We start from the raw sequence: 27,828 nt of genomic DNA, 5'->3' as shown, positions 1-27,828 counted from the left end.
ATAAGCTACATGAAGATAGGGATTCTGTCCATTTTATTTATTGTGTCCACAGTGCCTAAAACAGTGCTTAGCATGTAGTAGGCATTAAACAAATTTGCTGAATGAACAAATGAGCAAAAGAAGGAAGGAAAGAACCCCACACTTCAGACAAGAGGAAATCACTGTTGACATTTCAGTCCCCACCTTTGCTGAAGACTTTTTAATGTCTATGCAGATGTAAATTTATGTGCAAGCATGTATATGCACATGTGCATACACTCTAATTTTTACAGAAATGAGATCAAAGGTACATATTATTCTACAATGTCAAACAACTGAACATGTCATAAACATTCGAGGGTGAGCTCATAGAAGTTACTCCACTCCTTATAATGGTTATATAAGATTCCATTGATTGAATGTCTCATGTCCCTATTGATAATCATTTTTTTGCTTCCAAAGTTTTGATGTTGTACATAATGTTGAAATACTGTTGGATTTTTGTTAGATAGGATCCTAGAAGTGACACTGCTCAGAGTTCACACTTTTTATGTTTTTACGAACATTGCCACATTTCTCTCTAAAAATGGAGTCATTTACAGTCCAACCAATACCTTCACCAACATCAAATATTACCAATGTGAGAGGCAAAAATAAATAAATGATGATGGTTATCTAAATATTATTTTGTGTGCTTTCACTATTAATGAAGTTGAACTTTTTTTCATATGTTTAGTGGCCATCTGAATTTCTTCTATCAAATATCTGTTCATATTCTTTGTTCATTTTTCCCAGGTTGTTGGGGGTTTTATAGACTTATAGAAGCTCTTTGTATATTATAGACATTTACCATTCGTCTCTTTATTGTGTGACAAATACATTGTGTGACCAGGGCTCAAACCCATGCTCCTGTGATTGCTTACCAGGTGATTTCTCTGATGGCTCAGTCAGTAAAGAGTCTTCCTGCAATGCGAGAGACCTGGGTTTGATCCCTGAGTCAGGGAAGATCCCCTGAAGGAAATGGCAACCCACTCCAGTATTCTTGCCTGGAGAATTCCACGGACAGAGGAGCCTGGTGGCCTACAGTCCATGGTGTCACAAAGAGACAGACACAACTGAGTGACTTTCACTTTCACCCTTCATCTCTTTATTGTGTGACAAATACATTGTGTGACCAGGGATCAAACCAGTTGCCCCTGTAGTGGAAGTGCGGAGTCTTAACCACTGGATTACCAGGGAAGTCCCTGTAGTTTTGTTTTTTTAATGTTGAGCTCTTTGATCTATCTGCAGTTTGTTTTTAGATGAGATAGGGATTTAGTTTTCTTTCCTCCCAAAAGGCAGTCAATTATCCCAACAACAGTTATTAATAAATGTATCCATTTCCCTTTAGTATGAGTGTCATCTTTATTATATACAAGGTTCCCCCATATATATATATTTGTATATTGATTTTTGTTTAACCTGTGTCTAATCACCTTATTGGTTAGGATTTCTCTATCCATATTATGTGATTTGTAAATAATGATCCTTTGCTTTCTAACATTTGTTCCATTTTCTCATCTTACCAAATTAGCTAGACTGATCTAATCTGAGATAAGAGTGGTGATAATGATCTTCTCTTTCCTAAAGTGGAGTCACTCAATCGTGTCCAACTCTTTGCCACCCCATGGACTGTAGCCTGTCAGGCTCCTCCATCCATGGGATTTTCCAAGCTAGAATACCGGAGTGGGTTGCCATTTCCTTCTCCAGGAGATCTTCCCAGGTCTCGCTCACACCAGGCAGACTCTTTACATCTGAGCCACCAGAGGGAATCACTTTAGCGTGTTACTGTTATGTTTTCCATGCTCTTCTATTATCTTGTTTAAGAAGCTTCTCTTTGGCTTTAATCAAGACTTCTGAATTTTGACAATAGCTTTCACATTTGATAATGTTTTAATATAATCATATGACTTTTCTCCTTTAAGCTATTTTAGCACTAAAGCTTTTTGTTTTAAGCTCTTACCAATTAACATAAAGATACTTCTTGGGATGGTAACACTTTAGAGCTGAGCATGGCCATAACCTTCAGCTCACTGACATCACAGAAATCAGTAGGGGCTTGAAGATTCACCTCAGTGGGGGTGGAAGTGAGGGCGGGTAGAGCACCAAAGACACAAAAAGATTCAGCTGAGAGAAGCCCCAGGTGGCTCTCACCTGCCTGCAGGTTGCAGGCTCCAGTGAAGGCAGAACACTCTCTGCATTTCCCCTTTGACCTTGCTCTTTCCTTTGGCTGCTAAGAACACGCTTCTAAATCCCTTAGTCTTGCTATCCAAATCTCTGCTCTTAGAAAATCCACCCATTCTTTAAGGTTCAAATTAAATATCACTTCCTCCCAGTGAGTCTTCCCAGGGACCCTCCCCACCCCCAAACCCCTACTCCTTAAAGTCCCATCATTCTGTGTGCTGAATGTGCATTTTATTTCTCTCCGTGGCCCCAGGGCCTGGCAGAGTGCCCGGCATACAGTGGGTGCTCCAGAATTGCCCAGTGAAGGACTAAAGGAATGAGAGACGTCAGCCACCACTCCATCTCCACGGCCCTTCCCGCGCTGCCAGGGTCCTGCAGGGTGGACTCCAGCTCGGCAGAGGGCATCCCAGACCCCTCACCAACCCCGGAAGCCGGGCTGCCTGCCGTGGAAGGACTACACTTCCCAGCGATCCCAGGGAAAAGCGAAAACCCTTTGGCTTTGACAGCCACCACCACAAGTCTTTCCGCCTCCCCGGGCTGCCTGGGAGCTGGGAGCTGGGAGCTGGGATTATGGTGGCCTGAACAGCAAACGCAGCCGCAGGAGCCTGGAGCCCCTGACCCTTCCCCTGCCGCCACCCCGCCAGAAAGACCAAGGAAGCAGCCTCGGACCTGCCATGCCCGCCCCGCCCAGCCCCCCGGGGGGCCCGAGCCGGCCTCTCCCGGACCACCGCTGAGGCTGGACCACCAGCCAGATGTAGCCGGGCTCCGGAGCCGTCTCCTCCCCTCCTGTCTCTGAGGATCTCTCCTGCCTGATCCCCACCTCCTGGCCCAGGGGCCGACCGAGGGGCCTGCAGGCTCTGGAGCCCTGATGCCTTCCTGCTCACTCTCCTGAGAAGCCACCTCTAGCACCCAGAGTTGGGGGCAGGCCCCAGGGACGGACGTGGGCCAAAGTGAGCCCAGAGTGCCCCAAGGCCAGGGCCCACCATGGCCCAAGCGCTGCCCTGGCTACTTCTGTGGATGGGCTCCGGGGTGCTGCCTGCCCACGGCTCCCAGCCCGGTATCCGGCTGCCCTTGCGAAGCGGGCTGGGGGGCGCCCCCCTGGGGCTGCGGCTGCCCCGGGAGACCGACGAGGAGTCCGAGGAGCCCGGCCGGAGGGGCAGCTTTGTGGAGATGGTGGACAACCTGAGGGGCAAGTCCGGCCAGGGCTACTACGTGGAGATGACCGTGGGCAGCCCCCCACAGACGGTAAGGTCGCCAGGCCAGCCCTACCCTCCCTCCTCATGAGCCGAGGAAGAGAGGCTGGGGGTGCAGCATGCGGGGGGCTCCTGCTAAAACAGGAGCTGCATGGTGTGGGCTGGAGGGATCCCCTCCCAAACATGTCCTCTGGGATCACAGTGGCAGCAGTCAGCCCCAAAGCCCCACGCCCCACTTCCCTTCCCCTCACAGGCTTTGACTGTCCTCCCCTCACTCCTAGTCTTATACACACGCCCCTCAGGAAGGATTTGGGGGCAAGAAAAACACGTGGATGGGGGAGGCCTGACCTGGGGAAGAGTCCAAACCATAGGGGCTGTGAACAGGTGTCAGCCCACACCATGCCTGAGTCTCCCCACCCCTCTGCTCTGGATCTTGGTCGCCCAATCTCAGCATCTAGGGTTCTGACCAAGGGATCCTGGCACGAGTTGGATCAGCCCTTTTCTCCCTCTGTCTGGGCGGCCGCAGGGCAGCGAAGCGAGGTTTCTTGTGACCTCCACTCTAGCCAGAAGCCGGGAGCTGAGTGTGGCCTTCCCGTCCCTCCTTCCTCCCCACCCCTTTGCAGCCTGCCCTCCAGCCCCTCCCCCACCCAATGCCTCCCTGAGCACTGGCCAGAGGGAACTGAACTGAGCCTGGGGAAAGGACAGATCATAAACTGCATAGAGAAAAGGAGCCAGAGCCCCCTTCTAAGCATGAGACTCTTTCCACGAGCCGATAGATGCTTGCGGGTGGCAGCGATGGAGAAAACACTGCCTGCCAGGTCCCCATGCCCCATGCTTCCTGACAGTCCTCCAAGGCACCTCCTAGGTGGCCATGGAGGGTGCAACCTTTGCGCCTCTGCCCGGGAAGGAGTTGGCCACGAGCAGCCCTCCGCGGGGATGCTGTGGCTGACCTCTGTGAGCATTTGCTTCCTCGGTGGGGGAGCCTGGGCACAGGTAACAGGATGGCTGAGTGTGTGCTGGTGAGTGTCACCTTGAATCTGAGCCTGCACATCTCTGAGGCACCCCCCTCCCCCAGATCTGTGTCTGGGAGGCTTGTCCTTGGGAGGGTCTGTGAAGGTGGGAGTGTGTCTATGGGCAGAGGGAACTGCTACACTCCCTGGACTTCTCAACAGCACTTATGCCAAATCTGGGGGAGAAGCGCACCCCGCTCCCCAATTACCTGTTGGAAGCGAGCCTTCCGAGGTCCAGGCCACCCAGGCCTATCTCCCACTGCCCTCCACCAGCAGATCCAAGGCTCTGGGCTCCCCCACTTACCCCTCCTCTTGCCTGTGCACTATCAACAGACTTGAGTCAGTGAAAGGACAGAGCCTGAATCCAGGCCTCTAGCAGCCTGAGCCAACCAGAGGCCAGGTGTTGTGAGGGAGCAGGAAGCTGTGGGACCTGGTTCCTACTCCCGTTTCTGCTACAGATGTGCCGTGCAAATTGGGCATAGATCCTGTGACATGGACACAGGACAGGCTGTGGGACCAACAAGAGCTTTGGGGTCAGACAGACCCAGAATGCCACCTCCACAACCCACAGCCTTTCCTTTTCCCAGCTGTGTGGCCTTGGGAAAATTATATAACCTCTCGGAGCTTCTTGCTGTGTCTTTAAAATGGGTGATATGAGATCTCCTTTGCAAGGTGATAGGATTAACGGAGACTTTGTAGGTGAAAGCACCTAAGACAATGCACCTGGACACATACTTCACCTCCAGTAAATGTGAAATCCCTTTCTTCTAACTTGCCTGGCCACTTCTACCTCTTCTGTGTTCTGCAAGGAAGCATAAAAACTTGAGTGTTCTGAGCCTCCACATTTTACATGTAGAAGATGTAAATGGGGGGCCTATTAACCATACTTCCTTGGACCCTTGAGATAAAGTGTACACACCCCCAGCCCAGGAACTGACACAGAGCAATTTCCCAATGTGTCAGTTCCCTCCCCCTCCTTCCCAGGAGAAGGGGAAAGTGGGCTTAAAGTTCAAAACCAGCCCAAGGAGCCCGTGGCAGATGAGGCAACTCTGTGGGTTGTCTTACGGCTCCTAAGCCAATGCCAGCCAGTCTGCGCTCTTCGGTGATTTCAGTTCTCCCTCCAGCAGTCTGGGAGAAGGATCCCCTTTTTCCTGACCCTGGGGTTTTTAAGCACCAAATGAGAATGTGAAAGGCCCAGTGCCCTGAACAAGTACCAGTGAAACTTGGGGTGCACTTTCTGTGTGCCAGGGAATTAACTGCGGGGTTTGGGAGACTGATCCACAAAGAGACAGGAAATATATTTTCTGCCTCAAAGAGCTTTAGTATGGAAGTGAAAATTTAAGTCCCCGGAGGAGGAAATGGCAACCCACTCCAGTATTCTTGCCTGGAGAATCCCATGGATGGCAAAGCCTGGTGGGCTATGGTCCATAGAGTCACAAAAGTCAGACATGACTGAAGCGACTTCGCACCACGCATCCGTACCTAAATCAGAATCTCAGGTTTGAAAATTACTGATCTGTACTACAGTGAGTGGATGCTGTAGGTGTTTTTTGCTTTCGTTTTTTTATTTAAATTTTTTCCATCTATACTCTTTTGAGGGAGGGGTTATTTTCTTCACTTTATTTATTTACTTTGGCCGAATTATACGGCATGCGGGATGTTAGTTCCCCAACCAGGGATTGAACCCATGCCCACTGCAGTGGAAGTGTGGAGTCCTAACCACTGAACCACCAGGGAAATCCCTATAGATGTCCTGGAGGAGGTAAAAATCAGGCAAGGTCTCACAAAGATGTGCTGTGAGCATTTGTGAGCATGGTCTTGAAGGATGGATAGGAGGGGCAAGGCCGTTTCAGTGAAGAAAGGTCCCCCCGAACTGTGTGCTTCACTTGTGTATCCACTTCTTCCCACCATCTCCCCCTGAGACCAAGTGAGGACACAGTGAATGAGAGAACGAGTTATGTGTGTTTGGCTTTATGCATGTTTGTTCAGGAGACAGTGAGAAACCTAGGCCGGACTTTGGTCTGCTAAAGTGAGGGGAAAATTGAATATGTGCAGCAGAATGACAAAAGAAGCAATCTTTTAGAAAGAGACACCTGAATTTTAGAAAGAATGGGACTGAGGGATGCAGGTAGCAGGAGGCTCTATCACAAAGGTCCAAGTGTGGAGGGCTGTGACAAGGATGGCGTGAGGCTGTAAGCAGGGGAAATGGGAGGGAGACCAGGCTGCAAGGAACAGTGTGAGGCAGATAGACCAGACTTGGTAACACTGGTGTGAGGGTGAGGGAGAAGGTGTCAAAGACGATTTCAAGATTCCCATCTGGGATGAATTAGAAAATGACAAGACCATTTGTGAGAAAGTTGGCAGCAGGGGATGGTTTAGGAGTGCGGATATACAAATATATCCTTGTATTTATGGTTACAGTTTATAAAAGTTTTAAAATAAACTCTATATAGATTGTTTTGTTCTTTCCAGTAATTCCTGCATTATATAAAAAGGTCTTAACCATTTGAAGATTCTAGCAGAAGAAATGGGGACTGAAAAATAACTGGCCAGTTGGCTGGTCAATAAACTGGACCCTGTTTCACCCTTGACTTCCCTCTCAGCCTTGCGTGTGTGCTGTGCCAAGTCGTTTCAGTTGTGTCCAACTCTTTGCAGCCCGTGGACTGCAGCCTGCCAGGCTCCTCTGTCCATGGGATTCTCCAGGCAAGAATATGGAGTGGGTTGTCATGCCCTCCTCCAGGGGATCTTCCTGACCCAGGGATCAAACCCGCATCTCTTATGTCTCTTGCATTGGCAGATGGGTTCTTTACCATTAGTGCCACCTGGGAAAGCCCTATTCAGCCTTACTACCTACCTATTTGTGTATCTTGAAGAAGAAGAGAGTTTATTAGAGATCCTGCTTCCATTTTCTCATCTCCCTTACTGCATTTATCAGCATATGTCACTGTTTTTGTGACATAAAAACTTCATAAAACACCAAGCTCTTGAGGACAATGTCCTTTTTAATTGATTATTTTTTTTCAGGGTTTCATTTCTCCTTAGCTAATATCTATGATAGCATCAGGCTCAGAAAAGGCACCTAAAAAGTGTTCAGCGAATGAATAAATAAAATGTAAGACCTCTAAGTAGAACTTTTGATGAGCCATTCTAAGTGCAGGACTGGAGCCCTTGGAGAAAGCATTTTCATTCTCTTCGCTTCAATGAAAGAATGTCATCTCATTGGAAAGGTATGCATATCACTATCCAAACACAGGCTCATAATTTAACTGTTAGGGTTGAAATCTGGCGGTGGTCAATTTTCAGTTTAACAAATATTTGTTGAGCACCTATCATGTACAAAAGAGAAGGATATGTCAGTCTCACTCCTTGGAGCGCTCATGATTTGGTGTAAGATACAGATATGTAAGCACCTAAATATCACATAAGACCAAGTGCAATTGGTACAGAAAGAAGAACAGTGAGAAGTTAGTTCCCTGGCGGTCCAGTGGTTAAAACTCCGCAATTCCATTGCAGGAGGCGTGGATTTGCTCCCTGGTTGGGAATTCTGCATGCTGCAAGGTACGGCCAAAAAAAAAAAAAAAAAGAAAAACAGAACAGTGAGTCTTAGAAGTATACAGCAGCTACTTCTGACAGTGTTAGGAAAGGCTTGCTAGAAAAGGTAGCATTTGAATATGGCCTAGAAAGATGAGAGAGCTTTGCTATTTGGAGAGTGGTTGGGGAGAAAAACTTCAAAAAGAGAGACATGAGCTATGCTAAGAAGCTGGAAGTTGTGATAAGGATGCTGTGAGGCTGAATGGGGGTTGGGCTTCATTCTAGAGGCAGCAGAGAGATGGTCTAGTGAATTTTGGTTCCAGGAAAACAGTTCCAGGCTGGAGGATAACTTGGATGGTCTAGAGTTTAAGAAGAGGATCTCAATTAGGACACACGGGTCTGAAAGAAGATGTGAAGGAGGAGAGGTCTTCAGAGAGATGGCATCACCTGTTAGGTCAACAGGGTGTTCCGTGCCCCTGGTAGGGGAGAGGGAAGAGAGGTCCACTTCCTTTGAACTTCTCTGACTGTGTTTGTGTCAGGATAGACAACAAAAGGAACAAACTTTCAAAGCACAACGTGCTTCCCTGGTGGCTTAGCAGTAAACAATCTGCTTGTAATGCAGGAAATGTGGGAGACATAGTTCGATCCCTGGGTAGGGAAGATCCCCTTGAGGAGAAAGTGGCAACCCACTCCAGTATGCTTGTCTGGAAAATCCCATGAACAGAGGAGCCTGGCAGGCTATAGTCCATGAAGGTGCAAAAGAGGCAGACATGACTGAGCAATTGAGCACGTTTAAAGCATAGTACAGTTTACCAAAATTCCATGTTTATTATTCTGCTTTCATTACACAGGCAAGGTATTAGCATGTCTCTTTTGGGGAAGAGGAAACTGAGGCTCAGAGAGATTAAATGGTTTGCTCCAAGTTATTCAGTTATAGAAGAACAGAGCTGGATTCAAATCCTGATCTTTGGATTCCAAGTCTACATACTTGGCTCTTTCTAGCACTCTATAGTCTGGGACATGTTGGTTGACTTTGAGATGCCAATGGACAATTCTTGTGGATGCAACCAGCTGAGAATGAAAGTCAAAGTGAAAGTTAGTCATTGAGTCATTTCTGACTCTTTGTGACCCCATGGACTGTAGCCCACCAGTCTCCTCTGTCCATGGGATTCTCCAGGCAAGAATACTGGAGTGAGTTGCCATTCCCTTCTCCAGGGGATCTTCCCGACCCAGGGATCGAACCCAGGTCTCCTGAACTGCAGGCAGATTCGTTACCATCTGAGCCATCGGGGAAGCCCTCAGCTGAGAATGGGGATCTGGATACCAGGAGAGAAGTTGGGACTGGACAGGAAGATTTGAGGATCACCTGCAGAGGTAGCTATGGAAGTCAAATTAGCAGACTTATTCTTTGAGAGAATGGAGAGAGAACAGAGAAATGATTAGGGGAAGAATATTGGGTACAGAGGTCAAGAGAGCAAAGAAAAGTAATCAGAAAAATAGAAAACTACAAGTGGGACTTCCCTAATGGTCCAGTGACCAAGACTCCATGCTCCCAATGCAGGGGGCCCATTTTTTATCACTGTCAGGGAACTAGGTCCCACATGCTGTAATGAAGACTGAAGATCCTGAGTGTTGCAAAGATCAGCATAGCCAAATAAATAAATACTTTAAAAAATAAAGAAAACTATATAGATTCAGGATCTCAAAACCCATGAAGGGACTTCCCTGGTGGTCCAGTGGCTAAGACTCCATGCTCCCAATGCAAGGGGTCAGGGTTCGATCCCTGGTGAAGGAACTAGGTCCCACATGCTGCAACTAAGACCCAGTGCAGACAAATAAATTTTTTTTAAAAAATCAAAAAACCATGAAGACATAAAGTGGTTTTCCTGACCCCTCCCTAGAATGATTTTCAAACTATGATTTGTGGGATTCGGTAACAGGACCTCAAGGAAGAGGGAGAGGTTAGGAGACAGGTAAGCAGGCAGACTCTGTATCTTCCACCTTTTCACTCACCAGGCACCCCCTCCCCTGTCCCACCTGCCTCCAAGTCTCCCAGCACAGGTCAGTTTTGTTTTTAAACAGTGGAATTCCAGGTTTGGTTGATTGGCCTGCATATTGAGTTTCGGTAATTAAAAGGTTGAAAACCTTTGAACTCAAAGAACCACCCTCTAAGTTAGACAACCCTGAAGCCCAACAACCCCAGACAGTGCTGGCCTCAGTACTGGGAGGCGACTTCTAGATTGGGGTTCAGGCTTCAGCTGTACATAAGGCTCTGCTAGGACTCTCAGGCTGTCTTTTCACCCCTGTCCCCTCCTTCACCTCCCCAGGTCTGGAAGGAAAGAGTTCAGAGCTGGGAGTGGGGGGCACTGAGAAAGACTGTGTCCTCTCACTAAGGTAGGCAGTCAGGAGCCCTTCTTTGGTATCTCTGGTAAAGAGCTAAGCAGAAAATTGTGGTTAAAAATCCAGGAAGAGAAACATCCCCCAGGAAAGCTTCCTCCCTGACAACTAACTTCTCTGTCTGTTGGGAGCCACCTGGCTTGGGGGCCTGGGCAGGGGGCAGTTCTGGAAACAGACCACGTTCCTGGTCCTAGAGTTCCCTGGGCTTCCCCTGGCAGGAAGGGCCCAGTGGCTACCCTGTCTGCTGATCACTTGTAACCCCACCACGTACAGGCTGGACTTCTCGGTCGGCCTCTCAGGGTGGGTGAACGCTACCAATTGTTTGACTCCAGCACCTTTGGAGTTTTCCCCAGATAGCCCAAGGCCTGAACCCTGGCGTCTCCTTATGGCTCAAGCAAACAGACCTATGTAGGGACCACAACTCGGCACCATGGGGGAAAGTGGGTATACGCCAGAGATCAGCTTCATTCTCACCCGACAGACTCAGAGATGATTACAGCCCCTGCAAGCTGTGGATGGGATGAGGTTAGACAACAGGAAGAACACACCCTCTGACAATAAGCAGGCAGCAGTGGCTGTGTACCCTCAGAGCAGGGTTTCCTAAGTGGGTTCCGTGGAGACTGAAGGTGCTAAAGAGACACTTCGAGGCAAGGAGGGGATGGAGTTACGGGAAGTAAAACCTCTCTTTCAAGCACAGCATTTCTGCTTTTTTCTCTTTGATACACTGGAATACTGCATGAGATTGGAAAAAGCTTCTGTTGCTTCAAAAAAAAAATTGAAAACCATTGTCTTAGATCTGTTGTTTCAGAATAGTAGGCATGTATATTTTTTTGACCATTTACATCTATCATTGCATTTGAATAGGAAGCACTGATAAATATTAGTTGAGCTGGGTTTGAGCCTGGGGGAAACGGAGCAGCCTGTCTAAAGTGGGAAGGGTACCCTTGATAGGGTTTGGGGTGACCTGGCCTCCTTGGGATTCCTTTGAAAAAAAAGAAAAAACAGCCCAGGACCAAGGAGTCTACTTGCTCCCAGGTATTGATTGCCAGCTTCAGCCTGGAGAGCGAAGTGGAAGCAGAGGATGTCTGGAAAAGGAGTCCATTTCTATCGGGTCAGCTGACTTGGTCAAGGTGGGAGGCGCCTGGATGGGACAAAATTGCCGGACTCAGTTTGAGGCAGGAGCTGTGCGCTGCGCTGGCCCTCTGCCATGCCCAGCTGCTGACTTGCTCCTTGTGTCCTTCCTTGCCTCTCTCTCTCAGCCGTGGGCAAACTCAGGTCTGGGGATATCCACTTAGGGAAGCAGGCGAAGCTGACTCAGAAGCCTCTGGGACCAGCAAGTCCTGAAGTCACTCCAATTGCTCTAAGAACCTGGGTGTCTACTCTGTCAGTTTCAGTGGTGGGCATCCACTGTCATCATCACCATACACCGTTTCCGACTGGAAATCACCCCTGAAAGGACCCTAGGGCTGAGAACTAAGAGTGAGAATCTACAGTTACAGAAACCTGCAGCAAATGAGGCAATTATGGTTACAATTACAGTTTAAGAAAAATCGTTACAGAGCACCTACTGAGGGCTAGATAAGAACTAGATAATTAGCTCAGAAATGTGTTCCCTGCCCTTGTGGAGCTTGCCATGTGTGGGACACACAGACATTGAATAAATGGTTTCAAGTTGGATGAGGGGGTAGACGAAGCGGCACAAGTGTTCTTGAGGACCTGTGAGAGTCCAGGCTGGGCTGGGGCGTCAGGGCAAGACCTTTGGGGAAAAGGACGTTTAAATGGTGACTTGGAAGTTGAGCAGAAGTTTGACAAAACAGGGAGAGAACATTTCAGGCAAAGGGAAGAGCCTATGCACAGGTGACGGATGGTTGTGCTACTGTGAAACTTGAGAAGCATGATGAGAGAGGGGGAAAGAGACAAGAGATGGTATTTGGAGTTGACCTATGAGTGGTTAGGTGCCCCCGAAGTCAAGGATCTCAGGATTTAATTCAGAAAGTTTTTTTTTTATCAGTTATCTGATGCAGTGTAACAAAGTAAAACAAGAATCATCATCTCTCAGGATTCTGTGGGTTGGTTGTGGTTCTCTGGAAGAGCTTACCTGGGCTCCTCATGTGGCTGGTGGGTTATTTGGGGGTCAGATGAAGCTGGGCTGGCTGGACCTCCTTCTCCATGAAGTCTTTCAACTTCAAGGAGGCAAGACAGAGCCTCCTCACACACAATTTCAGGGCCACACTCCAGGAGGCCAGTGCCCTCCCCACCCAGTGCACACACACTTATACCTCTGCTTTCCTCCTTTGTTGATGTCCCACTGGTCAAATCAAGTAATGTGGCCAAGTCTGGCATCAAAGTTACAGGGGATCACACAAGGGCATGGACACAGCGGGTGTGATTCACTAGTGAAACAATCTGCCTGTCCTTTCCAAATGAGAGAGACAGGAATGTCAAGGAGACGAAAGAGCAGACTTTCACGGATGGGCAGAACCAAACGACCCAAGCTTTGTGGCTTGTGTGTGTGGTCAGTTGCCTCAGTCATGTCTGACTGTGCAACGCTATGGACTGTAGCCCACCAGACTCCTCTGTTCATGGGATTCTCCAGACAAGAGTCTCCACAGAATACTGGAGTGGATTGTCCTGCCCTCCTCCAGGGGAACTTCCTGTTGCAGGGATCGAACCCATGTCCCTTATGTCTCCTGCACTGGCAGGTGGGCTCTTCACCATGTAGTGCCACCTGGGAAGGCTTGTGTGCAACAGGGGTCAAATCCTTACTTACCCTTGATCTCAGTTTTCTCCTTTGTGAAATGGAAGAAAGGCTCCTATATCTCAACCAAGAAGCTTGTGATATGAGAATATAAGGGCTCTTCATCATAAACTCTGAGGCCGACATAGAAGGAAACAAACTTTCCTTTGGCAGAAAGAATCAGAGTTACAGCCCCCTCCCAGGGGTACGCAAAAGTGGTAAGACCCTAACATAGGCTGCCAAGAAAAGTTGTGTTTGTTTGGCCAAAACAATAACTCTTAATAACTGGAGAACTCTCAGAATGAGAACAAGCTCCCATCTGTCCAGGCAAACAGACAGATGACTCCTGAAGGTTCTTTCCATCCAGAAGAATGGAAGCAACTCCCATCTGCGAGTGAGAGGAGGGGCCAAGACAGGTGGGATTTGGGGGACAAGGAGTTTACCCTGAACTCACCGGCTGCATGCCTGTCTCATCACCCAAGACCTACTGCTGCAAACCCCTCTAGGGGAGCCTTGCCAATAGAGCAGAATGGTGTGTGCTGGTCCCTGTGGGGCTTGTTAGCACTTCCCTGTGAAGCTACCAGCCCTCAAATGCCCCCAGGGACATGCTTGTTTGTTAAGTGATTGGCACTGACCTAGTCCTGACCCCACGCTGCAGCCCTCTGGGCATCTCAAGGCCAGAGCTACAGAGACTTCTGAGTTGACCTGGCCCCAAGGGATGAGAAAGACGTTAAGATGATTCAAGGACTCCAGGCTGCTGGTCAAACCAGTGGACCTGGTGAGAGGAAGGCAGGTCTGAGCTAAAGCCACACCTATAATCTAAAAACACCCACAGTTCGGGGGCCACTGAGAGATCCCTCCCTTACCCTGAAAATAGGGTAGATTAGCTCTTTCCCTTTTTTCCTCTAACCATTCATTAATTCAAGGAATACTTATGAGAATTCCCCTGGTGGTTCAGTGGCTGACTCTGCACTCCCAATGCAGGGGACATGGGTTTGATCCTTGGTCAGGGAACTAGATCCCGCATGCCACAACTAAGACCTAGCACAGCCAATAAATATATAAGATATACTTATTGCCAGGCACTGTGATATCCACTGGGGACACAATGGACATTAAAAAAAAATTAGATTTACAAGGAAAGGTGAGATTCAGTGGCAAGTCCTATGGAGGCATCTTAACAAGAGAATATGACCTGTTCTTTCTCCCTGAGGAAGTCCCTTCTGAACTCAGACTGAAGGATGATGAGTAGACAGAACTACAAGTGGAAAGGAGGATGGTCTACGTAGAGTGAATGACCCATGCAACCGTCTTTGGGGAGGGACCATGGCTGATTGGAGGACCTGAAATGAGGCCAGTGTGGCTGGTGGGCAGAGGACTTGGGGAAGTATGGGACAAGCTAGACTGGCTACAAATAGGCAGGGTTGGACCATGAAGGGCTCTATATGAAACATTAAAGCTTTAAATCTTTATTATAATAGCAAAAGGAAAACATGGGGGGGGGGTGACTTGGTCACATCTACACTCTGGAAAGAACATCTAGCCACAGTACAGAAACAAGTTGGCGAGATCAAGGGTGGATGTACCAAGACCAGTTGAGAAGCTATTGTGATATTCTAGGATGAGATGATGAGAGCTCTGCCAGGGGTGGCAAAAGAGTTGGCAAGAAGAGAATACTTTCAGAGGCCTTTAAGCTTAACTGGACAGGACTCGTTGATGCCTTGGATAGAGATGTGAAGAGGAAGGTGTTAGGATGTCTCTGAAGTTGCTGACTTACGGAACAGATGGATGGTGACTAACAGAGCAAACTTTGGAGAAAAGACAGATGGGCAGGACCAGGTAAGGTCAACCCTGGCCATGCTAAATTTGAGGTGTCTTTGAGGCAGTTCAACAAAGAGGAAGAACCTAGAGCTCTAAGTTCAGGAGTCAGAGGGATATAGGTGGTAATTGCAGCTGCTGCCATGGGCGAGATGGCCTGGGGACAGAGCAGAGTGGGAGAGGAAGCGGACCAAGCCCAAGCCTTGAAGTGAGCCTGCAGAGTAGACAGAAGATCCATCAGAGAGGTGGGAGGAAAGTACGCAACAGGGTGACAGGGAGGAGTGTTTCCAGGGGGGAGGGGTCCTTCCCTGGTGGTCCAGTGGCTAAGACTCCAAGCTCCCAATGCAGGGGGCCCAGGTTCGATCCCCATTTGGGGAACTAGATCCCACATGCCGCAACCAAGACTGGCACAGTCAAATAAAAAATAACTATTAAGGAGGGAGGGGTCAGCAGCATTGAATGTTCTGGAGAAGTCAAGTGAGATGATGATTGATTTGAAAACAGTCTTTTGTATTTGGTGACGTGAAATTCTTGGTAACCGTAGTAAGGGCTGTGCTAGAGCGGAGGAAGGGATAGAGGCGAGACTCAGTTTGAGGATGGGCTGCGGAATGAGTAGGAGGTGCAGAAATGAAGACAGCTTGTCCGATAACTTTGGTTGTGAAGGGAGAGGAGAGAGAGGGTGACTGGAGGCGGGTGTGAGAGTAAAGTTTTTTTTTTTTTTAATGAAGGGACAAGCATTTATAAATGCCAATAGGAAGAATCGACGATTTGGGGGTGGGGGTGGGGTGGCATGAGAGTCGAATCCTCCTGAGCTAGGAGGAGGGTCTGCTGAGAGGTAGGACACCGCACAGCAAGGACAGGTGGGAATGGTAGTTGTGGGGGATGGGGGGTCCATCTGGAGGCCCCCATTTGGTGAAATAAAAGGGGAGGGCATCAGCTAAGATCTGGCTGCATGTAAACCCTCCCCTTTCAGGCTGCCCAGGGGACTCATGATAGAGATGTGGGAAGGACCAGACCAAAATCACTTCTCTCAGAAGCAGGATCGCAGTGCAAAGGGCAAACTGGCAGAAGGATATTTGCTCGGGAGGAAATGGCAACTGTTTATTTTGGTTTCCCCTTTTTTTGTGGAGGGTGCAGAGGAGGCGGCAGAGAGAGCAGCGGGAGCCTGAATTCCTGGTGTGGGGGTTTGTTAGAGGGATGGGGAAGTAGTGGAGGGGGTCTTGCCTCCCTGGGCAGAGCAGGGAGACCTTCCTCAGGTGAGGAGAAAGGCTGGGACTGGAAGGGCACCAGGAGAGACAGGGGTGGGGGTCGGGGGGGCTCCGGGCTAGAAAAGGAGGGACCTGCAGAGAGGGTTCTTCTCCCTACAGGAGAGAGAGGAGGAGTGGGGAGGCCTGAATCCCCCAGATAAGGCTGCCATTCCAGGGTCAAGGGTGGTCGGATTCCCCTAGGGCCGGCCAGGCGCCCATACTCCACCCCAACCCCCCACCCAGCCACGGGCACCAGCGTGTGGAGGAGACCCTCTTTCTTTGGGGTCCAGTGGTAACAGGGATCCCTGTAAACCTGAGGCCAGCCCCTGGGGTGGGGACCAGAGTCCTGGAAGGTGGGGGAGGGCGTCCTGAGGAGTGGGTGGGTGAAGCAGCCTTTTTAATCATTAACCTGGTTGATTGAAATCTGAACTGCTGTGCCTCCCGCTTTATTGATTCTCTCTGAAAGCGCAGCATCTGGGGCTGGTGGCTGCTAAGAGACCAGGGAGAGGGACAAGGGGAGAGGTAGGGGCTGGGGAAGAAAGGGGAGCCGGGCCAGGAGTGGGGGCTGGGAATGGGGGAGGAGGTGGGGTCCGAGGGCTGGGCAAGTGGGCGCTGGGGGAGGTGTGGTCAGCAGAGCCCCAAAGGACCACTGAGAGCAGGAAGGAGCCAAAGAACCGGATGGTGGGGGGAAACACAGTGACCTGCCCAGGGTGACAAGGTTAGAGCCTGCCACAGCCAAGGTCAGCTGACTTCACTGCACTGAGGAGAAGCGATACAGAAATGGAGGGCCCCAAGGTCAGGGGAGAAGCTGAGGTGAAGGACACAGTAAGTCGGCAAGAGAGGATTCACTTGACAGATCACTGTGCTCCTGAGGACCAGGGCCTTTCCTTTTGCCTGTGAGGATGGAGGAGGCATCAAAAAATGGCTGACCACCTGAGGAGGGGTCGGGCCACCTCAGGAGGAAGAAGAGACAAAGGAGCCGCACAGCGAGCAATGGCAGGACGACAGCTGTCTGTCTTTGCTGAGCCAACACCAGGGCTTCACACAGGGCTCCTGGCTCCCCACTGCCTCTGACAGTGGGACTCCTACGTCTGGGTCACCTCTGAGACAGAAGGGAGCCCTTCGTGAGGAGCTCCATTCTGGCAGGCAGGGTCAGAAACATGTGGTCTCCCTGTGCCATCCTGGTACCCACAGCGCCCCTGGCCAGTGCCAGCTCCGAGAATAGCTGGTCTCTGAGCCAGGAGGGGGATGAGCCAGGCTGCCTGCTGGTGACGTGCCCCCTAGAACCAGAGGTGAGGGGAAGAGGTGAGCTCTGCAGACAGGCTGGGCCAGAACCCAGGGTGAGGAAGGGCACCTGGTGGCAGAAACAGGGATGGAAACACGCACGCGCCAGCGCCGTGGCTCTGATGACACAGAAAACATTCCAGTTCTGCAGAGAAGACAGCAGCAGACACAAGGCTTCTGAGGCCGTGCGGAGGCTGTCACAGGATGCCTCCGTGTCTGTGGTCCTGGTACTAACAGGGGCCAGTCTGTCCAGTCCTGCATCTGGGAGCTTCACCCTGGACACTCCAAAGGAAGACCACGTGGCCGGGGTGGGAGGCGAGTACAGGACAGAGCAACAAAGGGAGTGAGTCCAGGCCTCCTGTCCTAACATCTTTCTTTCCCTTCTCTCTGACAGCTCAACATCCTGGTGGACACAGGCAGCAGTAACTTTGCAGTAGGGGCCGCCCCCCACCCTTTCCTGCACCGCTACTACCAGAGGCAGCTGTGAGTACCAAGCGGGGTACTGAGAGCAAGCGGGGAGGGCCCTTTCCCAAAGACCCGGGGCCAAGGAGCATCTGGGCAGGGAGGAGCTGCAGGGAGAAGGACCAGCTCCCCAGACAGTGACCCAGTGACAGGAGGGAGATGGGGAGTAGAAAGGCTGGGTGGAAGGGGAAGTTAAGGGACGGCCAGGACACGCTTCAGTTCTGAGACAGGGCAACTTCCTGGCGGAGGGAGGGAGGAGAGCAGCCCCAAAACTCACAGTACAATCTCGGGGTCCCCTGTCTCTCTGCCTTAACTGCAAGGCACAGGGGCTCCATCCCACAGACCTCAGTGGCTCTTGTTTTCTGACACCCATCTAAGTCGAGGCTGAGCACGCTGCAGCGACAGCTCCCTTTGCTGTGTCCTCACCTGACACAGTGCAAGGAAGCGAAGGACAAGCCTTCCACAATCCCACTGCCTGACCTGGTTATCAGGGACTGAAAGCTAAATGCTTCCCTGTGCCTCCCCAGAGTTGCAGCTGGACTTGACTAACGTGTGGGAGTGACAGTAGAAGTGGGCTTTTAAGGTATGAGAGGCAGTGAAGGGTGATCTGGGAGCCCCTTTAACAGAAGAGCAGGAAGAGGTGTATCTGTGTGTGAAAACATGTGAGCGGAGGCTGACATCCCATCCCTGGACTTGTAGGCAGATGCCAATGCCGCCTTCTCAGGCCCCTCCCCTTTAACTTTCCAACCTCAAGAAAGCAGTCAGGGAAGGGGGCGTGGTCAGGAAGAGGGAAAGAGCATTCACTCCATATCTGTGTCCCCTCGCTGCCCCATCACTCACACACCAGCCCTGGTTGGTGTGATCCCACACAGGCAGGGAGACACATGGTATGAGCATGTTTCCTACAAGGGCTGTGCCTTGCCTACCCACCCTGCTGAGGTGCCGGTGCAAACCCTGTCCTTGGACGAACTTGCTGAAGAGATTTTACACTCACCCTGCCTGGTACTTTCTCTACCACTCAGATGGTACCACCAGGTCCCAAGGCAGCAAGAATCAACGGCGCCTTTTCTTTAGGAGCGAGATAAGGTCAGGGGGTGAGAGGTGGGAGATGCTTGCTAGCTGTCCCTTCCGCAGCAGCAGGCACAATACACAAAGCCTAGGCTTGTTCTGGCAGGGCCTGAGCTCCAGATATAGGAATATGAGCTGTGGACACAGGACAGTGAGCCCCAAGCAAGGTCACTTGACATTCTGTTCTGAGTGAATCATCTACGGCTGCTCTGTGGAGCAGAATGACAGCAGGGTGTAGATACCTGGGATGAGATTAGGCACAAGGGAGTAGGTAGGATGCCGGATCCCTGTACTGGTTGTGGTTACGCACCCACAGATCTCTGCCTCCTTTGCACAGGTCCAGCACGTACCGGGACCTCCGGAAGGGCGTGTATGTGCCCTACACCCAGGGCAAGTGGGAGGGGGAGCTGGGCACCGACCTGGTGAGCATCCCCCACGGCCCCAATGTCACCGTGCGTGCCAACATTGCTGCCATCACGGAATCAGACAAGTTCTTCATCAATGGCTCCAACTGGGAGGGCATCCTGGGGCTAGCCTACGCGGAAATCGCCCGGGTGAGAGGAACAAGGCACTCTGTCTGCACGCTGCACAGGGATGGAGTTGGAGGAGAGGAGGGGTGGGAGGGAACTGAATAAGGGAGGGAAACAAATCAGCTTAAAGAATTGCTTGACAAGTGGACAGGGTGGCAGTCTGAATTTCATCCATACAGGGGGCTGAACTATGCTGACAGGTAGAGGAACAGGCTGTTTTTTTCTATTGACTCTCAGATCTTTAAGAATAAGAGGCCCCCATAACTCAGACAGGTTAAGCCGATGGGAATCAACGATCCTGTAGATCTTTTCTGTGTGCACTGCCAGTGTGTCTTGCTGTCCCTCTCACCACCAAATCTCAGTACCTTAAGATGGTCTTTCCCCAGGAACATCCTCCCAAGTTTTGCTTTTGCCCCCCGCCCTGTTCCTCTTTCCACTGGGGCCCTCTGAGCCAGGACTCACTCCTTGTCTCTTTCTGCCACAGCCCGATGACTCCCTGGAGCCGTTCTTTGACTCCCTGGTGAAGCAGACCCACGTGCCCAATCTCTTCTCCCTGCAGCTCTGCGGCGCTGGCTTCCCCCTCAACCAGTCGGAAGCGCTGGCCTCAGTTGGAGGGAGTATGGTGAGTAGGTCCTAGGAGAGAGGAGCCCCCCTGCTTCCCACCCTCTGAGGCTCCACCACAGCCTTGGGCTCCATTACTGAGAATCAAGAGAAACCTCTGTATAGTCCCCGCCTCCACTTTTCTTCTTCCGCCCTTGTCTTCTCTACATTATTCCAGAAAGGATTTGAGGCACCTATGGTAAACTTGGAAAGGAGGAAAGAGGATTAGGAAAATTTCAAAGGAAGTGGAAATAAGGCCTCTCAAATCAAGACGATTCAGTCTGATGATCAGAAGGCAGAGATGTAAGGAGTTTAAAAGTCTATTTATTAATTAATTAGGACAACTGGTGAATGGTTCTCTATCTCCAACAAGCAGAGAAAATAAAACTTGTAATAGAAGCAAGTTATCATTCACTCCACATTTATTGTGCCAGTTTAGGTTTAAATAACTTTATATCAAGGGTTGTGTGATTCTGAAACAAGTAATTAAAAATCCTGGAAAGCCTCCTCCCCTGAACACATCCTTGATACACTGAAGAAAGTATTGATCGCTTTAGGACAGGGTCTGATTAGATGCAGGAAAATGAGAAAGCGGATGTGCAGAGGGCTTTGCCCCGCCGCTCCTCCCAACCCTGAAATGGCCGCTCCTACTGCTGGCACTCTGGGTGACTTGCTGTCCTTCTGTGTCGGCTCACGGATACTGCCTTTTTTTCCCCTAGATCATTGGGGGTATCGACCACTCACTGTACACGGGCAGCCTCTGGTACACTCCCATCAGGCGGGAGTGGTATTATGAGGTGATCATCGTCCGGGTGGAGATCAATGGACAGGATCTGAAAATGGACTGCAAGGAGGTAACAAAACCCAGGGGGAAGCAGGGAGAGGCAAGGGGGAGGAACAGAGCCTGAGGCCGGACCCTGAGTTATGAGGCTGGGAGGGTGCCGCAGAGGGGCAGGACCTGCAGGAGGGCTGGGGGCTGAGCGCGGGACTGCCAGGAGCCTAACAGTCACAGCAGGGCCAGAGGTTTGGGGCTAGGCACTGGCAGTGCCCTTCCCCAGGGCCCACGTGGGTTAATGTCTGGTAAGGAAAAAGCATGTCTTGCTAAGTGGCCCTGGGCAAGTGGTCCAAAAGGCAGAGTGACAGGATGCAGTAGAAGGTTCTGGCTTCAGAGTCAGAGAGCCTTGGTTTCTAGCTCTGTTCTAGCTACATGCCCTCAGCAAGTTACTATTCTGTGTTTCAGTTTCCTTATCTGCAAAATGGAAGTAAAAACAGCTTTTCCAAAGATTGTGGTGAAAACAGAGAAAATGAATAAAGTGTTTATCCCAGTGCTTGACACAGGGCAGGAACCAGCAGTTGAACTATTTGGGCATTCCTTACCTAGATTCTTAATGTAGGTTAAGTTAGAACAGATACAAATGTATTATTATGAAAAGTTAAAAGTATTATACAAGATGTTTTTTTTATTTTCAAGATTTGGAGAATGTCTACCCATCCAAGAAAATACGAGTTAACGTTTACTGACTGCTTCCTATGTGCTGGGCACAATTCTCAGCACTTCAAATATATTAATTTATTTAATGCTTATAATAACTCTTTGAGGTAGGTACTATTATTCTCCTCATGTTACAGATGAGGAAATTGAGGCACAGATGTTCAGTAACTTGCCCAAAGAGATCCACCAAAGAAGTGGCAAAGCCAGGATGCCAACCCAGGAAGGACCCCCAGCAGTCAGACTCACCCCTCCGATTCTGGCCAATGCCTGGCATCACAAAGCCTTTTGATGTGCTAACCTCTCTTCTCCTCTCAGTACAACTATGACAAGAGCATCGTGGACAGTGGCACCACCAACCTTCGTTTACCCAAGAAAGTGTTCGAAGCTGCTGTCAAATCCATCAAGGCAGCCTCCTCGGTCAGTGGGACTAAGGACAGGGATACAAGAGATGACAGTGTCACGAGGGGCACAGTCCTCCACAAGAGCCAAGACGCCTATGCTCAGACCCCTCTACTTAGATCACTTAAAAGGGGTTCTCTGCTATGGGCCTCAGTCTGTTGGCACACAATCTCCCTGGTCAGTTTAGCCTTCACTCTTGCTCTCTTCCTCTAGTCCTTGGGTTTTGGCTTAGCATCCCTAGGTTTAGATATTTCACAGAAAAGCATGTACAGGGCCCAGTAAGTGTGATCTGAAAATAGGAGGGGCGAAGTGGTCTCATTGTTATCCCTTTCTTGCCAACACAGACGGAGAAGTTCCCAGATGGTTTCTGGCTAGGGGAGCAGCTGGTGTGCTGGCAAGCAGGCACCACCCCGTGGAACATTTTCCCAGTCATCTCACTCTACCTAATGGGTGAGGTCACCAACCAGTCCTTCCGCATCACCATCCTTCCACAGGTATGTCCCTAGCCTCAATCAGTGGGATCCCAGGACAAGAACAAACTATATACTAAGAGATGGTGAGCAGGCCTGGCTTCCTGGAACCTGGAAGACAAAATAGATGAGGGCCCAGTGGGAAAGGGCTCTGGGGGAAACCAAACCCGTGGAGCTCGGGGCTGGCAAAGGAAAACACAGCCTAAGGGCATCGACACCAAGAAGGCAGAGATGGGGTGGAAGAGAGGAAAATACGAACTCTTACTCTGTGACTGCTTATCCTTAGCAATACCTGCGGCCAGTGGAAGATGTGGCCACCTCCCAAGACGACTGTTACAAGTTCGCCATTTCACAGTCATCCACTGGCACTGTCATGGGAGCGGTCATCATGGAGGGCTTCTACGTTGTCTTTGATCGGGCCCGGAAACGAATTGGCTTTGCTGTCAGTGTTTGCCATGGTGAGAGCACCAGGGATGAGGGTGTGGGGTCAGTCTATTCTCCCTGTCCAGCGGTGAGGGCACCAGACCCCTGTCAGTCTGGGAGGGAGGTACCTCAAGCCAGAGTCCACACATTGTGTAAAAGCTAGTGTCAGTGCTTGTGCTTCCCTTGTGGTCGCTTGGCATGGTGACCCCTGCCTGGACTGGCAACCTCTGTTGGAGACTCGGAGCAGTAACACTTGCTTTGGCACCCCGGAAAGGTCTAGATCCACAAGCAGCAGGCTGGGCCAGCGGTGACCCTGTCAGCTGCCATATGCCAGAGTTGAACACGACTAGCAGGGGCTTGCCACTGAATTTCAGCAGGAGCACGAGTTTACTAGGTATACGTGGGGCTGGCCTTTTGGCCAACTTAGAATGACTGGATTTGAGGTATCATTCCTACTGGACAGGTAGACAGGAAAGGATTGCTGCCCCCAGTGACCTGGAGCAGGGAAAGCCGGGCCTCCACTAGCAATGGCTGTCTGTCCTGCGCCTAAGTATCACCCAGAAGGGAGATTCTACAGCCTCCTCAAGGGCTGGTTTCAAGGCCTGTCCCAGGAAGCTCGTTTTGCTGTGTAATCCTAGCTGCTCTGTGACTCACATACGCCCTTTCCCCAGTGCACGATGAGTTCAGGACAGCGGCGGTGGAAGGCCCTTTCGTCACCCCCGACATGGAAGACTGTGGCTACAACATCCCACAGACGGATGAGTCGACCCTCATGACCATAGCCTACGTCATGGCCGCCATCTGTGCTCTCTTCATGCTGCCCCTCTGCCTGATGGTGTGCCAGTGGCGCTGCCTCCGCTGCCTGCGCCATCAGCACGACGACTTTGCTGATGACATCTCCCTGCTGAAGTGAGGAGGCCTGCAGGCAGGAGCGAGAGATACCCCCAAACCACATCTGGTGGTTCACTTTCGTCACGAGGAGGAGACACAGACGGTACCTGTGGCCAGGGCACCTCAAGAGCCTCGCCCACCCACAAATGCCTCTGTCTTGACAGAGAAGAAGGAAACGCTGGCAAGGTGGGTTGCAGGGACTGCACCTGTAGGAACCAGGACAGGGAAGAAAGAAGTACTCTGCCAGCGGGAATCCTCTTGGTCACCTCAAACTTGAGTTGGGAAATCCTGCTCCTTGAAACTTCAGCCCTGAACCTTTGACCACCATCCCTTTATAGAGTCTCCAACCCAAAGTATTCTCCTTTTCTTACTTCTGCAAGTAAGGTGACCCGCCCACAGGTGTCTCTGCAGTACCCTGGCAGAGCAAGGGCCAATCTTGTTTCCCTGCTGGCCAGTCAGCGGGAGTGGATGGATGCACAGTTTGCTACTTGCTTTAGAGATAGGGACTGTATAGACAAACCTAACCTTGGTGCAAAGACTGCCTCTTGAATTAAAAAATAATTAAAAAACAATTTGTACAAATAATTTGTACAAATGGGGGTGGCTGGACGAGGAGAAAGAGAGGGAGTGCAAAGACAGGGAACAGCTGGGATCAATGCTAGGCAAGGTTAGAAAGTGACTGCTCGCCAGGCCCAGTTTTAGACAGCATCTCCAAGACAGAACCCATCTTCTAAGATGGGTGTTGCTTCCCAGTGTCTTCTTTTCTGTGGTTGCAGCCTGACCAAAAGTGCGATGGGAAAAAGGGCTTCTCAAGCCAAAAAGCTCTTTTTAGCTCTCTTAAAGGAAAAGTGCCCACTAAAAAGTTCCATCTGACAAATGAGTCCCTACCTGAACCCTCTATTCTACATGTGATAGGCAGCACTGAAAAATCCTCAACCCCAGGAGCCCCAGATGCCCTGCAGGAAATCATCCGGAAGAGAGCAAACACAATAGGGCTGCACTTTGTCTTCCTGGCTGCCTGTTCACCCCCCAAGCCCCATTCCTCTGGAGCTTCGCAGCTGAGGTGCTAAGAGCAGATAGGAGTTCTCTCCTCTCTAATCCTTGAAAGCAGAATCCTGGAGATTCATTCAACAGGTACAGAGTTGATGCTCTGTAACCCTGCCTGGATTTCTTTCTGTTCAGCTGTTAAGTGGTAATAAGATCTTGACATAATCAGAGCAGCTTCATTGCCTTCTCACCCTCTCAAGGGCGCCCTCATTTATCTGGCTAAAGCATCCCACAGTGGCACTAGTATTATGCCAAGAGTGTCGGGAACGCAGGGCTTTCTGGCTCCAGCAGCATCACCTTCAGGATCAAGGCTGCGTGGAAAAAGGATAGCAGCCCCCAGGCTTTCTGATTCCCTTCACCACAAGAATCCCTTGATGGAGGCCATCCTTTGCCCCATCCTGCTCTTTCCTTCCCACTCCCCACACGACTTGGGCACCCAGGCTGGTTCTTGGGCTAGGCAGTGGGGACCAAGTTCATTTCCTCCCTATCAGTTCTAAGCCAGTGGACTAGACCAGTGTTAGTGGGAAAAGCTGATTTCTCTGACTGTTCCACTGGATCCTATTCCTATTCGGTCAACACTGCTTCCAGGTATGGGACCTGCAGAGAGTGGAAATACCTGCAGAAGAGGCAGAGGGAAACACAAGGAGGGCCTCGGGAGATCCTGGTCTCAGTCAGCTGCCCACAAGCCATAAACCAATAAAACAAGAATACTGAGTCACAGTTTTTATCCGAGTCCTCTTCATTCCCACTGCACTTGATGCTACTCTGACTGGCTGGGAACACCCCATGACCACAGAGACTGACAGGAAGATTGGAGACTGTCCACTTCCGGTTCCGAACTTACTGTGTAAATAAACTTCCAGAATTGCTTCTATGAAATGAAAATGCCACGTTCTGCTTTATAATTTTTGACCCATGTTGGGGAAAACTGGCTTTCCCCAGCTCTTTCCAGGGCATAAAACTCAACCCCTTCATTAATAAGACTCATTGTCTGATTTTTTTTCTTTTAAAAGAGAAAACTTGTACTTATTTTTCTTTTCACAGTTTCTTCCTTTCTTACCCTGAAACCATGAACTCTGAAGTGTAAAAAAAATCTTGACCACAGCTTTTTGCTTGTAAAAATATGTACGATATATTTCTATTTTTAAATCTACGCCAGAAAAATGACTGTGCCATCTCCACTCTCTCCATCAGGGGCCTTCCCCATGGGTCTGTGTGGCTTGTACCAATGCAGGCCAGGGGACAGAGGGAAAAGGGAGAACAACGGTGGCCAAAACCTAAGTGTTGCTTTTGGATGGATCCTGAACAAGAAAGAGCAGAGAGTGAAGGGGCCCGGGGCCATGCACACCTTCCACCACACTGTCCCCCTGTGGCGCTGGCTTTCCAGGGGCTTTCACTAGGAAGCAGTTAAGCCCCCCACCCCCTCCTTTTTTCTCTTTACTCCTTTGGTGTCAAGGATTTGTGGAAAAGAAACAGAATATTCTTTATACCCATTTCTAATTTCTAAATTTTCATGGGATATTGAAACATACAGCGAGTGGCCCAAAGGCTGCTGCAAAGTTGAGGGGAGATAAAATCTGAAGATTACAAGATAAAAAATGAATCCCTCCCCCAAGTGAAAAAAACAAAGGAACTGGTCTTCCAGTTCCATGATGTTCATGATGTTCCAGCTATCATGTTCATAATAGCTACCAAACGGGAGACATTAATATGTCATGAACCAAAGAAAGTGGGTCATCTGACCTCTACAGTGGGGAGTGTTCAGGCCATTTCAATCACCCTACAAGATGCCAAGGAGATCCCGGGAAATCCAGCTCCTTATACTGATGCCAGTCAGTAGACCTGGGCAAGTGAGACAAGAGAGGAGAAAGAGTATGTTCACGACCTGACAGGCCAGGGTGAAAGACAAAGTAGGAAGAGTCACATAAACACAGAGGAGAGAATTATTTGCTCTGACAGGAAAAGTCTTTGCTACCCTCATATGTACTGCCAGTGCCGATAAGCATTTCCAGGTCCAAGAATGGGAAAAAGTCAGCTGTTGGTAATATAATAATATCCTTTCCCTGGAGCTAAGTTTTTATTAATGCTTAATTTTTACTTGGGCTTTCCTGGTAGCTCAGCTGGTAAAGAATCTGCCTGCAATGCAGGAGACCTTGGTTCAATTCCTATGTCGGGAAGATCCCCTGGAGAAGGGATAGGCCACCCACTCCAGTATTCTTGGACTTCCCTGGTATTCTGAGCTGAGCCAGTAATCTTGGCTCAACTGGTAAAGAATTCGCCTGAAGTCATTTCCTTTAAGAGTAAAGATAAAAGGATAGGAGAAGATTCAAAGCTCTAATAGAAACTCAGCTTTCCCAAGTATAAACCTAGGAACTGGAAGTGCTCAGTACAGAGGTGGAAAAATGACTCAGTTCCAACTAGCTATCCACAGAACAAATGACTTATAAACTTGAAATCTAACCTCCCTTCTTCATATTACTTTGGTCTCCATTTTCTCCCTGATAGGACACATGTCCCCATAGCTTTCTGGCTTCAAAAATTCAAACCTGTATCCCATGATCATTCTGGAAGTAATTTTGCACAGACATCTCCTCACCCCAGTGCCTGCCTGGAACTCACTCAAGGTCACCAAACAACTTGGTTGTGAACCAACTGCCTTAACCTTCAGGGGGAAGAGGGAATAGCTAGACCAGGACACCGGAAGTGAAGGGGAAGAGGTGAGGACTTCACAAGCTTGGTCTGTGAGAGCCTGACCAGAAGCCAAGGCAGTGGTGGAAACAGAGGGCGTGGCCCAGAACAGACCTGTGGGCTGTGCTAGTTTCTACAGAGATGACTACCCAGGAGGCAGAGTGGACAGAAGTCTGTGGGAGGCATGGGGGCAATGGGACCTGGTTACACTATTATTCTTGGACTGTGAATTTTGCTGATGTAAAACAGACTATCTTGTAAACCTAATGTCATATACAAATAATGAGTGTTAATACAGTAAAACATTCAAAATGAAAAGCCAAACTGTCAGGGTTACAT

General features: G+C 49.9%; 1 protein-coding gene across 1 annotated transcript; it reads left to right on the top strand.

Moving 5' to 3' along the window:
• The first annotated feature begins 2,683 nt into the window (after window positions 1-2,683).
• Window positions 2,684-27,807, top strand: BACE1 (beta-secretase 1). Its single transcript, XM_043480909.1, has 9 exons — window positions 2,684-3,447; window positions 17,814-17,902; window positions 19,287-19,503; window positions 19,964-20,101; window positions 20,799-20,933; window positions 21,887-21,988; window positions 22,315-22,464; window positions 22,727-22,898; window positions 23,535-27,807. The coding sequence occupies exons 1-9, from the start codon at window positions 3,187-3,189 to the stop codon at window positions 23,774-23,776; spliced, it is 1,506 nt and encodes a 501-aa protein (XP_043336844.1). The 5' UTR covers window positions 2,684-3,186; the 3' UTR covers window positions 23,777-27,807.
• Window positions 27,808-27,828: the final 21 nt, after the last annotated feature.

This window comes from Cervus canadensis, chromosome 11 (genome assembly GCF_019320065.1).
Source record: "Cervus canadensis isolate Bull #8, Minnesota chromosome 11, ASM1932006v1, whole genome shotgun sequence".
NCBI classification, from domain to species: domain Eukaryota; kingdom Metazoa; phylum Chordata; class Mammalia; order Artiodactyla; family Cervidae; genus Cervus; species Cervus canadensis.
Note: the sequence above shows the minus strand (reverse complement) of the source record. Positions and strands in the feature narration are given on the sequence as shown.

Excerpts from the sequence above, each read along its gene's own strand:
- BACE1 (XM_043480909.1), top strand. The coding sequence starts at position 3,187 with ATGGCCCAAGCGCTGCCCTGGCTACTTCTGTGGATGGGCTCCGGGGTG. Across the intron at positions 17,903-19,286 it reads CGCTACTACCAGAGGCAGCT|GTCCAGCACGTACCGGGACC; the intron begins GTGAGTACCAAG and ends TCCTTTGCACAG. Across the intron at positions 20,102-20,798 it reads CCTCAGTTGGAGGGAGTATG|ATCATTGGGGGTATCGACCA; the intron begins GTGAGTAGGTCC and ends TTTTTCCCCTAG.